At 34.0% G+C, this 16,323-nt stretch overlaps 1 protein-coding gene across 1 annotated transcript in view; it reads right to left on the minus strand.

The window, feature by feature from the left end:
- LOC115874898 (guanylate cyclase 32E) overlaps positions 1–11,962 on the minus strand; it is a 106,946-nt gene extending 94,984 nt beyond the window's left edge. The window contains exons 1-4 of the mRNA XM_030890198.1: positions 11,950–11,962; positions 11,169–11,262; positions 6,746–6,830; positions 5,349–5,501 (exon numbers count right to left, since the gene is read on the minus strand). Coding sequence (XP_030746058.1) covers positions 5,349–5,501; positions 6,746–6,830; positions 11,169–11,262; positions 11,950–11,962 — 345 coding nt within the window. The remainder of the gene's footprint in view (positions 1–5,348; positions 5,502–6,745; positions 6,831–11,168; positions 11,263–11,949) is intronic.
- Between the last annotated feature and the right edge of the window lie 4,361 nt (positions 11,963–16,323).

Raw genomic sequence — 16,323 nt, forward strand, 5'->3', positions numbered from 1 at the left:
AACACATAAGGAATATCAGCATTATTTGAATTAGATATTGAGCATGGCCTTGTTGAATTAGATGTGTTGGAAGAATTTTTTTTGCCACCAACCAGGAATTTTGAAAATACCTCCTCCCTGGAGTATCAATATCGGCATACAAAAAATTATATTTACTATCGACAAAAGCAAATGGTAGGATACTATATGTCTTTTTACAGATGAAATAATCAGAGCCCGATTTATCTGAACATTGAATTACAATGTGTTAACACATTGCACCGATGGTATGTCGGAAATTATTTTTGAACCCTTTTTCGACTTCTAAACCCCGTAATTCTTCTACTGGCATCCGAAAATAATAAATAATAATTTGTATTTTCTGTTTTGAGGGTCCGAAATACTGTAACTAATGCAAATAAAGATGATGAGATTTCTGAAAATGAAACTTCAGAAACAATGGTTTCTCCGATTCCAGAGATATTGAATTTGTCAGATAGAAGAAGAAAGGATGATGAATATGTATGTAATGTATGCGGAAAACTCAATGATAACAAATTAAAGAAAATGCCGGGATGCATTTTCCTGATACACGGAGCGCTAATCGTCTAGGACTTGTTAAATTATAACTAACGTCACGTTTCCTATTAGACCAGCGCACAATAATTAAATAACTGTGTTCATTATTTCTACTTTTCTACACCAGGGGGGATAAGTTACAGTTCATACACTTTAGATATAATAAAAACTGCATAACTTTTTACATTGGGTTGGTTTGTAGTAATTAGTAAAACGCCTTACATAGTTAGTACATTTTTCAACACTCAACTCGTTCTATGGAATTCGATTTACTGAATTATTTGCTTCATAAACGATTGCTAATAATATAATATTGTTTTATATACATAATAAAAATTAAAGCATTCGAAATAAAGTAAATACTATTTTATCGGATAACTAATATTTAGTCCTTTTAAAGTAATTATTACCTTATATTATGTTTTAAAAGAACCACGTTCAAAATAAACTAAGATTTCCTTATTTTTTTATATGTACAATGTTTTATATGTACGAGTATATGCATTAAATCAATAGATGTCTTATTAATTCAATTATGACTATTAATGAGGCCAAAATATGTTTGATTTGATTCATTAGCATTTTTTTGATTTTACAATGTTTTTTCTCTCAGTGAATGACTTTTGGCACTCGGTGGATTTGACAAAACGTTATAAATGATACACCTTGTAGCAGCCTAAAATAATTTCTTATTTTTGCGCTACATCTCTAGCAGAATTTAAGCAAATAATGCCCATCCCTAGTCGGTACCGCTGCAATTTTGGTAGTACCGTGAATGCCGTTCGATGTGGTGGCGCAGGGTTGCCATTTATATTATTATTTAAATTTTTCTTTAAATGTTATTAATAACTTTCCTGAAGTTTCCTTATTTCGAGCACAGTTTGATGTGTATTTACCTTTTGTCGTCAGAAGATAATCTCTGGCAGAATTTTAACATTTTATTCGGATTTTTCGACACTTCCATTTCAACCACTGGTGAAGTCCCAGGGTGGTTCTCGTCTTCTTTGAAAAGTTTTTTGGTACATCGTATGTGGCGGAGAATAGCCCTGCGAGTATGTCCCTTACCAACTTAAGGGGAAGATTTGACATTTTGGGAGTTTTTTGGAGTAATTTTTTGGAGTACATTTTGGGAGCAACTTTCGTTTTGGAAACGAGAAGTTTTTTTGAGAACATTTTGGACGAGTTTTTTAAGAAGATTTAGCAGTAGTTTTTTTTGAGCCGAAGTTTTGATCAGTTTTTGGTTTTTATGAATGGTTCCGTGAAGCTCCCTGTTGGAGGCTGGTGTGAAATTGACGAGTTTTCCCTTTTTCCGCAAATTTACAAGTTTTCTGATGGTTTGAAGCAGTTACGTAATGGATATGGGCCCCAGTACGACACCAAATTAACACTGATTGACTACAGCTTCAGAGCAAAAGCTAAGTACTCATTTACGTTTTGCTTTAGAATCTTTTTGCCTTTTTCTTAACTTTCTACAGAAACTTACCTTATATTGAAACCTCATTTTTGATGAAACTTAAACAAACGATTACGTTTGATGATTTATATTTAGTAATATTTAATTTAAGTTTCGCTATATCAATATAATATTAATTTATTGTTTTTTAAATGACTTTTTAATTCACTTTCAAACTGGAGTTATTTAATTATTAATAAATGTACATAGTTTTTTTATTAAATTTTGTTGTTTTAATTTGAGATATATCATTACTGAACATCTTTAGCCTGTGGTAATTTTCTTATTTTTTTAAATATCACCTTAACTTGGCTTAAATTAAGTGGTGCCCAACAATATGCAAAAATAATTAAATGAACCTACACCTATTGTTCACCAGACGAAGAGCATATATATATTATATTATATTAGATATTATTAATTAAAAAGTTCTTTTGTTTTTATGCATATGTTTAGATAGGTGGGCTTTTTGTTGTGCATTTTTTTGAAGGTTCCTTCCAATATTTTTGGTTCTTTACTATATTCTGATATAGTAAAGATGGTGATATTATAATTTGTTTGATATTATATTTTACCCCAAATACTTCTGAATGCTCCTGAGACGACTGAACACTGGAGCTAGAAGGCTCGCAAATGATTGTGTTAGGTATAGACTGCATAGGCTTATTAAAATCCTTCTGATCTTCTGCCAAAGAATCGGAATTCAAATCCAAATTCGTACAAAAATAACTGTTAACATTATTCATCATTGCTAAAGTAGCAAATTCGATGCGGCCTTGAAACAACAAATGAGGTGTTGAGACCAAACTAACACATGATTTATAAACTTCACAAAAGTGCTTGCAAAATTGACCTCCTGTTCCTGCAGGAGAATCACACTGCTCTAGTTTAATGTCGGTCGTGTACAAGAACTTATTGTTTTGTGAAGATGAGACCATAAACAGTGTATCAGTCTATTACTACTAATAGATCAGATTTATACAAAACTTTTTAAAATAGTGCTGAAGCTTCATATATCTCTACCATTTGGTGGTATAGAGGAGGTCCTTGCCACGTCCGGAGGTAAAATACCCCCTCGATCAGAACTCGGAGAGGAGGTGCCTACTTGAGCGTATCATCGGAGAACTAAGCATCGTCAATGTTTCACGTTTGCAGCGTGGAACGTCCGCACTCTACTGGACAGGACAAACACCAATCGACCAGAGAGAAGAACAGCACTTTTCACAGGAATTCCACTGCCGAAATACAGATGTTGCCGCTCTCGGATATTTTCCACGAAAACTTAAAGGGGATTAACATGCAGAATGAGTGGGAAGAAGCAGCTCACAATAGAAGGGAATGGAGAAGAATTGTAAACTCAGTTAACAGCAACAACAAAAAGGTAAAGAGGCTACAAAGCAATGAGATTTTTGAATGTCCGGAGTGTGGTAGACAGATAAATTCGCGTATCGGGCTTTTCAGTCATAGAAAAGCTCATGAAACAAGACGCCTTGCGTGACCATCTTCTGATGCGTGTCAAATACTCGTCAGCGAGTAATGGCAGTATGTATGTATTAAATGCTTTGCATCTCTATAACACCATATCTTTAAGAGATCTTAGTGTATCAGTTTATTACTACTAATAGATCAGATTCAAAACAGTTATACAAAACCTTTTAAAATAGTGCTGAAGCTTCGTATCTCTACCATTTGCAAAAAAAATGAAATTATTCTTTCCTCCTAAAACATTTCTAAAAAAAGAGGTACAAAATCTACCAATGAGGTTGTATTAAATGCTTTGCATCAGAATGAAACACCAGATCTTATATCCGTATATAGATAGATTGTGAGCGCCGAGACATCGGCATGAGGTGTGCGCGGGCCTAATAGGAAATGCGAAATCATTTATAATTTAACAAGTCCTATACGATTATATAGCGTTCCGTGTAGCGTTAACCACATAGGAATAGGAAAATGCTGCCGGGATATCTAAGATATCTAACGAGAAGGTATTGTCAAGACTTAAATAAATGTCAACTTGGGTTTATATCAAATTGGGAAAAATCATGTAAAATATAATTTTAGTAAACCAATTTGATGTAGGCCCAGGAGATCGGTTACCTGCATGACATCGACCCAGATATGTTTTTAAATAATATTAAGAATTAAAATACAACAATCTCGGGTCGATAATCAAACGCAGGTTACCGAAGTTCGATTTTCTAATATATAATAAATTGCCAGGTGAATGTAATTAGAGGGAAAACTATTGAACGACGTAACCAGCGACGACCACGAGGGATAGGAAATATAAAAAGAATATGCTGAAGAGAGCGGAGTTCAGTTAATGACAGTCAGTCAGTCCAATAGTCAGTTAGTCAGTCCAATATTCCGTTAGTCGCATAGTTAGTTGCAGAGTTAACAGCAGTTAGTCATCAGTAGTCGTAGTTAGTCAAGTTAATTGAGAAGACAGAAGTCAGCCCGTCAGCTAAGGAAGATGCTGTTGTTTGGGGTACTTTTCAGCATAAAGTACGTCTGCTGGATCTGTGTCTATGAAAGGAATGCGGACAAAAAATATTTAACTGATTTAAATAAACATCAATATATTTTATACGTTGACTTGACGAGTACGTCACCGCAAATCGCTCTTCCCACTCATTTTATTGGCTACTTGCAAATTTGTCGAATTTTTATTGACGGGACGCGTCATCTATTTTTTAGGAAAAAAATCGAGAGAAATATCGTTTCCCCTCTCACGGATACCCCGTAGCTACAGAACGGACAGACGTACTGTACTCTGTACTTTTTTTAGTTTTGGCATTTCCAAGAATTGTTTTTTCATTTCCTAAACCATTGAATATCTTATGCTAAATAAATGTATTTTTCCTAATGGTTGTTTTGATTAAAAGAGAGAACCTGGTATAAGCGATCCTAGCAAACAAGCTCCCCAAGCTAGGTCGCGACAATATGATGTTTATGATGGCCGTTAAATTTTTTTTTCCGGCGGCCCAAAAAACCTGCTTTTTGACGAAAAAATGCGGATAATTTTTTTTTTTTTGGTTTAATTTTTGTCAATGATTCGGGCCACCCTGTATATACCTGGCTGAATTTTAGCGTTAAATCTATTTTATTTCTTTCTATATGATCTAAAATAGGGAAGGCTTCGACAAACGATATGCAAAAAATGACAGAAACTACAAATTACCGCTATATTAAAATGACATACAAGTGTTACTATCATGGAACGTCTTGTTGGACAGAAAACCTAATATGGAACTTTTTCGCAAAAGATGATTTAGGGTCTTGCTGTTATAAATATTATACGGTTATAATAGAGATGCCAATTTTATCAGCTTACATCATATCCTTTTATCGAATGGTATGATCTATTCAAAATCTTATTTAATATTTTTGTGCCATTGGATGGATCTTCATTTTTTTCAAGTGCTTCAGTTAAAGCTCTCGCATATATCATAACGGCATCATAAAGATATGCTGCTTCAATAGGAACCTACAATGTAAAGTTATTATTAATATCAACAAGAATCGATCAAATGTTACTGTATTACATCTAAATAGAAATTTCCTTCATGCTTTGGTGAACTACGTGAACACTATTTTTTTTTAGAACATCTCACTTCATATCAATGTAATAAAAAGGATTAATTTTGTATATAGTGTGAGATATGTGTATATTGAGAAATATCGCATTCGTGACGCTGCAGGATGATTATGCATTTTGCTTTAATACAGATTTATTTGTTTTAAGTTTGTTTAGTGTTAGTGCGCTTCTCATACGAAATATATATGTATACCTGAAAACCATACCGTGACATGGAGATATGAAAAAATTAAATAACTAAAATTATATTTAAAAAGCATGTTTTATCCGTCAAGTCGATATTTCCATCACGAGATACGAATTAAGTATAATATACAAATTTGAATCTATACCGGGTGTTGCATCGTCGTTGGGAACATAGGAAATCCCATGCAAAATTCGAACTGTCCAGATATTGGCTCCCCTATGGATTTTATAGCGAAGTCGTAAATAGACTTTTTAAAGGTTTACATTTGGTAAACACACATGCCAAATTTGAACAATTTTGGACAAGCCGATTTTAGGTAATTTGAGAAAAACTTAATCGATTTTTATTTTAAAACCGAACAGGTAACAATCAAACACCAGTCAAAAACCGACATACCTTAGGTTTACAAACTATGATTTTGTCATTGTCAAAAGTAATTTTAATAAAATTTTAATATTTAGGGAAAATTAACCGAAACATGTCAGATACACTGTCTAATCTATTTCCCGCGTATTTTATCATGTTCGCTTTTTCTTTATGTGTATAACAATAAATTATTACTAGTACTGAATATTAAAATTGTATTAAAATTAAGTTACGTTTGAAAATGACGCTGACAACTTAAGGAATGTCGGTTGTTGACTGGTGTTTGATTGTTACCTATTCAGTTTTAATTTAAAAATCGATTAAGTTTTTCTCAAATTACCTAAAATCGGCTTGTCCAAAATTATTCAAATTTGGCATGTGTAATATATGTGGTAAACCCAAATGTAGGCCTTTAAAAAGTCTATTTACGACTTCGCTATAAAATCCATAGGGTAGCCAATATCTGGACAGTTCAAATTTTGCATGGGATTTCCTATGTTCCCAACGACGATGCAACACCCGGTATAATATGATGTATGGAATATGTTTGTATGAATATAAAATTAAATTGAATACTTACCGATATACTATCAAATATTTTATGATGATATGGAACACAAAATGGCGGTCTTGTTGAGAATGCTTTAATTTTCTCTCTAAACTCTCTAAAACAAATATCTATATTATTCTCGAAAAAAAATTACATGAATGTAGATATTGTTGGCCATATCGTTAAGCTATATAATATTGTTCTCAATCCAATTAGATTTAAAAATTCTTTATTTATACAGGGTGGTCCGAATTGTATTCCGGAAACTTCGGCAGCATATTCTGCAGATAAAAATAGGTAAAAAGGTTCTTATAAATATATGTCCAAAAATGCTTAGTTTCGGAGATACAGGGTGTAGAAGTTTCATTTTTATTTCGATTTTTCCAAATAATTTTTGAAGTAACGTAAATATTTGGATGAAAATTGGTGACTAGGAGTTTTTTAACATGAGAAATTTGATTTTGATATCAATATGACTCCTATTTGTAGGGGGCGCCACCTACATGTGTTCTAACTACATGTGTTCTAACTGAAGAGTAATAACTTTTCGTCCGTACCTGTATAAAACTACTGAGTGAAAAAATATACATACACGACGTTTTTTACGTAAAAAATGTCTCTTGGTAAAAATCGCTGCGAGCAACCGTTCGCAAGATATTTAGAATGCAAATAGTCAATACATGTCATTACTGACAAAAAATAAAAGTGTTGGGTAGATAAATTATTTGATTGAAATAATAAATTTTGGAACTTTTTGTTTTTTTTAATTAATCATAAATTTTTGTTCGAAAAAATGACGATAAAACAGTTGCTGTTGAACTTTTGGCACAAAAACATTTTAAATTTATTATTTCAGTCTAATAACTATTTAGTCAACATGTTTAATTTATGTCAATGATGACAGGTATTGATAACTTCGATTCAAAATATCTCGAGAACCATTACTCGTAGCGATTTTAACCAAGAGCCTTGTTTTACGTAAAAAAGGTCGTAAATGTATTTTTTTTACTCAGTACTTTTATACAGGTACGGACAAAAAGTTATTAGTGTTCAAACCAGTTAAAAAACATGTAGGTGGCGCCCTCTATAAATAGGAGTCATATTGACATCAAAATCAAATTTGTCATGTCAAAAAACTCCTAGACACGAATTTTGATCCAAATATTGACGTTACTTCAAAAAATATTTGAAAAAAATCGAAATAAAAATGAAACTTCTACACCCTGTATCTCCGAAACTAAGCATTTTCGAACAGACATTTATACGAACTTTTTTACTTATTTTTATGTGCAGAATATGCTGCTGAAGTTTCCGAAATACAGTTCGTACCACCCTGTATAATTTTTAAAGAGTTACATAGTGATAGTAAGTTTTTTATTTTACTAGTAAATTTTCCAGCTACTTAGATGGCTAAACACCCAATATCTAGTGTTCTAGTGTTAAACTCTGACATCTAATTAAAATATTTTCTGTTGATATTTCGGCATTATGATTGGAAATGATAATAAAATGGACATACCTAATCTTATATTTAACTATTTGTAATAATTGGCATTTTACGATAGCCTAGTGAGATGACCTGTCTATTTAAAAATAAATATATTTCTTTAAATCCGAGACATCTAAATGTTTCGGATCTCTTAGAGCACTCTGTATACATAAATTAAAATCTCTGGAATCTTAGTACTTGCGGGTGATAGCATGCTACTAATAAGAGACGCTTTTTAGAGAACTACTGTCAGAGCCATGTTAAAAACATTATTTAATTAATTTACAATGTATTTATTACCTTTAGTTACCTTTGTTTTTTTCTATACCTTATATACAACAATTAATTTTAGTGCCATAGTGTCATTGAGACAGTCGGTTTTTGAGAGCTGTAAGAAAACGATCGTTCCGTACACTTATTAGTTAATACTGTATCAAATTCGGCTCTTTATACTTAATTAGTTCTTTTTGATAAGTAAAAGTTAGTGTTTCATCAAATCGCGACTTTTATTTACTACGAACAGTGGATTCGGTATAAGACGGGTAGTTTTATATCGTTGCAGCTGTGTGCCTGTAATGAATAAATTAAATAGTGGTGTCGATCAATGTAGCAATAGTGTTGGGAAGACAAATTTTATTTACACTGGAAAAATACCCTCTTTATCCGACGATTCCATAGTGAACATTGATTATAACCTGAGATAAGGCGATTCATCTTTGAACAGTCATCCAAGTGGCTCAATTGGTGATTACGATTCTCAAAAAATAGAAATTGCTGAGACTATTGATGTTTCTAATAATTTTTTAGACAGAAGCACGACTCTGATTTCGTCTCAGTAATATTAATCTGAAGCAGATGACGCTGAGCCGCATGGGCCCAAAACAGCAGCCATTACGTTTAGACCTATAACCGCCAAGGAGGTCGAGGACGCAGCGGCGAACTGGCGCCCATCTGCTCCCGGCCCGGATGGCATGACGGTTCAGCGTGCTAAAAACATCAAACCGCTACACTGGGCGATAATCATGAGTGCGGTCTACTTTAGAAATGCTCACCCTACTTCATGGAAAAACCTAAGGACGGTCTTGGTACCTAAATGGCGACAGAACGGCCCCCGGCAATTGGCGTCCGATAACAATTGGATCAGCAGGCCAAAGACTATTCCATCGTGTGCTAAGCACAAGGATTAAGAAGAGCATCACACTGAACCCTGCACAACGCGGGTTCACTCAGATAGTCAACTAGATCACTCAGATAGTCAACTAGACTCACTAGCGAACGTCTTGCTTTTAGATCACTTTATAGCTTCCAGAACATCAGAAGGCAAGTCATACACTATGCTATCATTAGATATAAGTAAGGCGGTCGATACAGTCTCACATAGTAGCGTCGAGAGGGCTTTGAGACGTATGGGACTGGACGAGGGCACGAGAGAGTACCTAATGGGATCACTAGAGGGTAACTCTACTACAATCAAAATTGGAAAAGACGCAACACGCCCTATAAAGATCCAAAGAGGCGTAAAACAAGGCGATCCTCTCAGCCCATTACTCTTCAATATAGTGGTGGACGAGATTCTGGATATGATGACGGAGAGGTACCATGGAGGCACCATAATGGCTGAGGGCGGCCGTAGCTCTCCAATAATGGCTTTCGCCGATAATATTATTATAAAAAAATGCTGGCGATTTTGCCAAATGCAATATAATTATCGCGTTATAGTTTTTTTTAAAAAATACAGTGTAAGAACAGTCGGTTATTGTTTTGTATTATAAATATAGTAGATATTAAAAAAAATAAACTCTTCCAAGATTTTTCTTTTTAAGTATATTACAAAATTATAAATCTGTATTTATTCATTAGTGCTTATACAGGGTGGGTCTTAAATAGGTGCACATATTTTTAGGGGTTGTATATTTCGATTCTCATGAGTTTTTTTCGGGAAAAAATGTTTTTGAAAAGTTTATATTTTTCGAAAATTTGATAGTTTTTTTTTAATTTTTAGTTAAAAAACATTCTATCTTGGTAATATAGCAACATATATAGTAGATTAAATTTAGAGAAAACAGAAAAATCCCCAGTAGTTCTCATTATTTAAGCAAAAACTATTCTTTTATATAAATTTAAAAAGAAAAATAGCAATCGAATCAGAATGACGCAAGTACGGTATTAATTTTCGTTTTGGAACAGTTTGGAACTGGAACAGGCTTCTTGGAACAGGTATCTTTTGCAACTGGAACAGCTTGTACCTGTTATTAAAAAAATTGCTGTTCCGGCCATGACTACTCTAGGAGCGCGAAGGCTGGAGCGAAGTAGGTCGCTGCCGAGGCCGAGCGTCGATGCCCAGTTACAGCAGTTACTTCTGTTCGCGACAGGGAACTACAACTCTAGGAGCGGCACGGCTGGAGCGAACACGTCCCGATCGAGATCGCGCGGCGCTACGGACATACCAGTTCCTGATACTACTGTTGGCGACCGACGAAATCGCGACGGCTGGAGCTAAACACGTCCCTATGCGGTTACTACGGTTCGAGCTAACTTCAAGAGCGATTATAAATAATTTATTTGCAAATTATAATTAATTTATAATTTTGTCGTCATTATGATCGTCGTTCTTCAGTAACAGGTTCATGATTCGTTGTGGAGCGCGACACGACGTTACAAAAAAATACCGCTCCAAAATCGCCTTACTCATATACCGACACATCACTACATTACATTACATTACCTTGTAAACCAATGATTCCTAAAAAAATCGAAGTTTGTTTTTTACTTAACCAGTTATGGTTTAGCCAAAAGTGGTTGCAAATTTGTTAATTGTTAATCGTATTATACTTCTATTTATAATACATTTTTATTATTAGATACTATATAAAAATTTTAACAATAAGTTCTCTGTCTAGTTGAAAATATTTGGCGTCTGATGCCCATAATTTTTTAATATTCCTAAAATCCAAATATACTTACAAAAAGTTATTGTCTGTAGGAAAGGACTGAGTAAACTTTAGGACAGATCTAAAACTTTTAACATCACTTCCATCAATCCATGGATCCAGATATTCTGAAAAATATACGTAAATTAAAATAGTATGTAAATTATAAAATAATCTATGTACAGGGTGTCCCATTTTGGTTGAAATCATACGGTATCTCCGTTATTCGTGAAGATAGAAGGGTGCGGTTTGCATAAACCTGTTTGTAAAATTTTGCACAAACATGTTTTCTTAATTATATGATCTGGCTTGACATAAATTCTCAAAAATATATATCACTCTAAATTTATTTTCACAATTTACTGCAATATTTAAAAAATATATTATCAGATCGCATTTATTAGTAGGCTATGACTGATAATAATAGAAAATTGACAATAATATAAAATAGAAGAAACTAAAGAATTATTAAAAGTATATTGCTATTTGATTCTTGTTTTATTTTGTCAAACGGAAGATGCCGTAATCAATATTATCATAGCCCTCTTCGTTTCTCAGCTACAGGGTCTTTTTGAAAATTGTACAATTTGGGACACCCCCTGTATCTCTGTTATTGTTAAAGGTATCGAAAAGACGAAAACAGTTTATTGTAGAATTTTTTACGTAGAATTCAATGGCGTATTCTGTTATTCTACAAAAAGAATATTTTTAAAGATATGAACACTTAAAACACAATTTTTACTCACAAAAGGCAATAGTAGAGCAGCTTCAGCGTTCCTCAAAGAGAATGCACAGGGACTGAAAGACCCTAATACGCTCGATCTTCATTTTCTGTACGTTAAAGAGGCGCTAACTTCATTAGATAATTTCTTCCATGAAAATTAACATTCTAAGACGCAGTTCGTCAAACACAGAAGATGTACAACTAATCACCGGCAAAGGGAAGAACAGCGAGGGAAAACCCAAATTGAAACCTGCAGTTTAAGGCCTTGCCACAAATATATATCAAGGTAAGCATTTTATTACTCTTTTAAGTATTTCTTCTAGCGTTTTTATTTCACAAATTAATGTAAAAGGGTAAAATAGTTTAAGATATTGTCAATGAAGTTTTCTAGACGTTTATCCGTCAATCATACCGTCTAATGTGGCTTAACTACGGTAACTGAGCTCACCGTAGCAGAAGGTTATAATTTTGCCATCAGCAAAGTCTTGATTATTACAATGATATTATATATAAACTTGGAGAAAGGTTATGTTTTCTTAAATGGAACACCCAGTATATATATATATATATATATATATATATATATATATATATATATATATATATATATATATATATATATATATATATATATAAATTACATGTTCTGACTTGCCATAAGCTTCTCAAAAATATATATATATCTCTATATTTATTTTCACCATTTACTGCAATATTTAAAAATTATATTAACAGATCGCATTTATTAGTAGGCCTTGATTGATATAATAATAGAAACTAAGGAATTATTAAAAGTATATTGCTATCTGATTGTTCTGAGTTTATTGTAGATTTTTTTTACGTAGAATTCAATGGCGTAGTCTGTGTGTCCCATTTTGGTTGAAAACATCTGGTATCTCCGTTATTCGTGAAAATAGAAGGGTGCGGTTTGCACAAACCTGTCCCACTTTTTGTCAAACGGAAGATGCCGTAATCAATAATTTCATAGCCCTCTTCGTTTCTCAGCTACAGGGTCTTTTTGAAAATTGTACAATTTGGGACACCCCCTATATCTCTGTATTGTTAAAGGTATCGAGAAGGCGAAAACAGTTTATTGTAGAATTTTTTACGTAAAATTCAATGGCGTAATCTGTTTTTTTAGTAAGAATATTTTTAAAGATATGAACACATAAAACACACTTTTTACTCCGAAAAGGCAATAGTAGAGCAGCTGCAGCGTTCCTCAAAGAGAGGGACTGAAAGACCCTAATAAAGACCCTTCCTCATAGGGACTGAAAGACCCTAATACGCTCGATCTTCACTTTCTGTATGTTAAAGAGGCTCTAACTTCATTAGATAATTTCTCGCATGAAAATTAACATTCTAAGACGCAGTTCGTCAAACACATAAGAACCCAAATTGAAACCGGCAGTTCAAGGCCTTGCCAAAAATATATATCAAGGTAAGCATTTTATTACTCTTTTAAGCATTTCTTCTAGCGTTTTTATTTGACAAATTAATGTAAAAGGGTAAAATAGTTTAAGTTATTGTCAATGAAGTTTTCTAGACGTTTATCTGTCAATCATACCATCTAATGTAGCTTAACCGCGGTATTCGAACCGAGCTCACCGTAGCAGAAGGTGATAGTTTTGCCATTAGCAAAGTCTTGATTATTACAATGATATTATATATAAACTTGGTGAAACGTTATGTTTTCTTAAATGGAACACCCAGTATATTTATAAATTACATGTTCTGGCTTGCCATAAGCTTCCCAAAAATATATATCACTATATATTTATTTTCACCATTTACTGCAATATTTAAAAAATATATTAACAGATCGCATTTATTAGTAGGTCATGATTGATATAATAATAGAAACTAAAGAATTATTAAAAGTATACTGCTATCTGATTCTTGTTTTATTTTGGGAGCCACTAATGAATTCTTTATTATATCAGGGAAACTGAACTCTCTACCGCTATTTGTAAATCTTGGAAGCTATCGTACCGGAATTTTTAAATATTTCTTTAGCTAATTTACCTGAAATATACTTTTAGGTTTTTTTTTTATCTCCGTTATTGCTGGAGATTAAGGATGTATATATCATATATAGCAAATGTTGGCTACTTTTTTGTTTTGAACTTACTCTCACGTAATTAAAATGTTCATAGTTGGTTTTGCTTATGAAATGTAGGGCGATTATCATTATCCTTATGTTTTTTGTGTTCACTATGGGGCCATAGAGTGGATTCAAGAGTAACGCAGGTGTGAGACAGGGATGTAAACTCTCGCCAATCTTGTTCAATATCTACACTAAATATATCATGCGTCAAGTAATAGATGAATGGAACGGTGGGATATTCGTGAGGGGCAGGAGGATAAATAACCTGAGATACGCGGATGATACCGTTATTATAGCCGCCAGCAAAGAAGAGTTCCAGGAAGTCATGGCTGCACTGTGCTCTATTAGTAAAGAATATGGCTTGGAACTAAACAAACGTAAAACCAAGACGATGATTGCTGATTAGGGTGTGATATCCACATTATTCCTAACGGTTGTTGTTTCTTGCAGATGAAACAAGAAACCTGCAGAAGGATATTTTGTCAATCTTAGGAGAGGAAGGTGCTGTTAAAGATGCATTTGCTAAACCAATTCATGCAGATGTAGCATCTCGATGGGAAAATATTCTGACTAAGGGCCTTGACGAGGAATCTAAGAGTGCTCTTATAATTAAATATCTTCCCCCAGAAAATTGCCAGAGCATTAATCTGCCAGCAATTAACCCGGAGGTGAAATATGCGATTTCAGAAAGCATCATTCGGATAGATGAACGGTTAACCCACTCAACTCCAAATTCCATCGAGCCTATCGGCATTAGGGCTAGCACTTAAGATGATGCTTGAAAATCAGGAAGGGGAGATGCATAACAAGGAATAATTCCAATTATTAAGTGATGCTGGCAGATTGCTGTCAAATGTTCATTTTGCAGAATCCAAATCAAGAAGGGAGTTGATTACTTTAAATTTAAATAAGGAACTTAAAGACACCCTGGTCAATACACCAATTTCAGGGTTGCTCTTTGGTAAGGACCTCGATGAAAGGATTAAGACTACAAGAGAACTGGAAAAATCTGGACAACAACTAAAACAAAAAAGCGGTTTAATCAATCATCAACGGGTCAGTCAAATTCGCGAAACTTCAGGATTCCATTTCACCAGAGGTCAGTGGGAGTCAGGAGAAATGGAGCTTTCCTTTATCAGACTCCCATCAAGAAGTCATATCATTCAATCATCATCAAGCAGCCAGTACGATAAGAAGCGTCATCGTCGGACATGAATCAACAGGTTAGTAAACCTTGTGGACGTTTAAGAAATTTTGTCTCAGAGGTGGCGTGCTTTACCAATACACAGGACAATACTGTCCTATATAGGTCTTTCTATTCCGTTTATTGATAAATCACGACAAGAGATTATACCCAAGGAAAGTCAATGGTCTGAAAAAGAGTTTTTAGTAGTAAAAAATTTAGTAGGTGACCTATTAAAAAAGGTGCGATTTCACTTGATGATCGATATACCTGTGAAGATCAATTTATATCAAAGATTTTTTTGTTCTAAAGCCAGATGGATCTTACAGATTAATTTTAAACTTAAAAAGATTAAACACCTTTGTAGAAACTAAGCATTTTAAAATTGAGGATAATAAGATAGTGGCCCGACTCATCTCAAAAGATTTTTTTATGTGTCGCATAGATTTAAAAGATGCTTATCATTTAATCCCAGTAAAGAAAACACACCGTACATATTTAAGATTTCCCTTTAATGGGGTAATTTATGAGTACAACTGTTTACCATTTGGGTTAAGTTGTGCACCCCGAATCTTTACCAAAATTTTGAGGTCCGTAGTTAGTATTACAAGAAAAAAAGGAGTGAAACCACTAGAAGGGTTTATTTGGACGATTTTTTAATTTTGGGAAAATCATACAATGAGTGTAAAAGAAACACTGATATAGTATTAGATGTATTAAGCCATTTAGGTTTTTTAGTTAACTACTCAAAATATGATCTTATTCCGGAGTAATAAAGGCATGACTGTAAATTGCCACAGTCCGAAGCCCATCGAGAACGCTGTCTTCTCTCTGTCTTTCGGCGCCTTGTCGACTTGCCAATATCCACTCTTCAGATCTAACGTAGAGACATAGAGATATCGTTGACCCCGCCAGCGTGTCTAGAGTATCGTCTATACTCGGCAGGGGATAGCTATCCTTCTTGGTAACATTATTGAGCTGCCGATAATCAACACAGAACCTGATGGTACCGTCTTTCTTCTTTACTAGTACTACCGGCGATGTCCACGGGCTGTTAGATGGTTCGAAGACACCCTCTTCTTTCATTTCTCGAAGGATTTTGTCAGCTTCTTCACGTTTGGCGAGCGGAAGTCTTCTCGGATTTTGTTTGATTGGTCGTGCATCTCCGGTGTCAA

Source organism: Sitophilus oryzae, unplaced genomic scaffold (assembly GCF_002938485.1).
Source record: "Sitophilus oryzae breed Bouriz unplaced genomic scaffold, Soryzae_2.0 scaffold_1307_pilon_pilon, whole genome shotgun sequence".
In the NCBI taxonomy this organism is placed as follows: Eukaryota; Metazoa; Arthropoda; class Insecta; order Coleoptera; family Curculionidae; genus Sitophilus; species Sitophilus oryzae.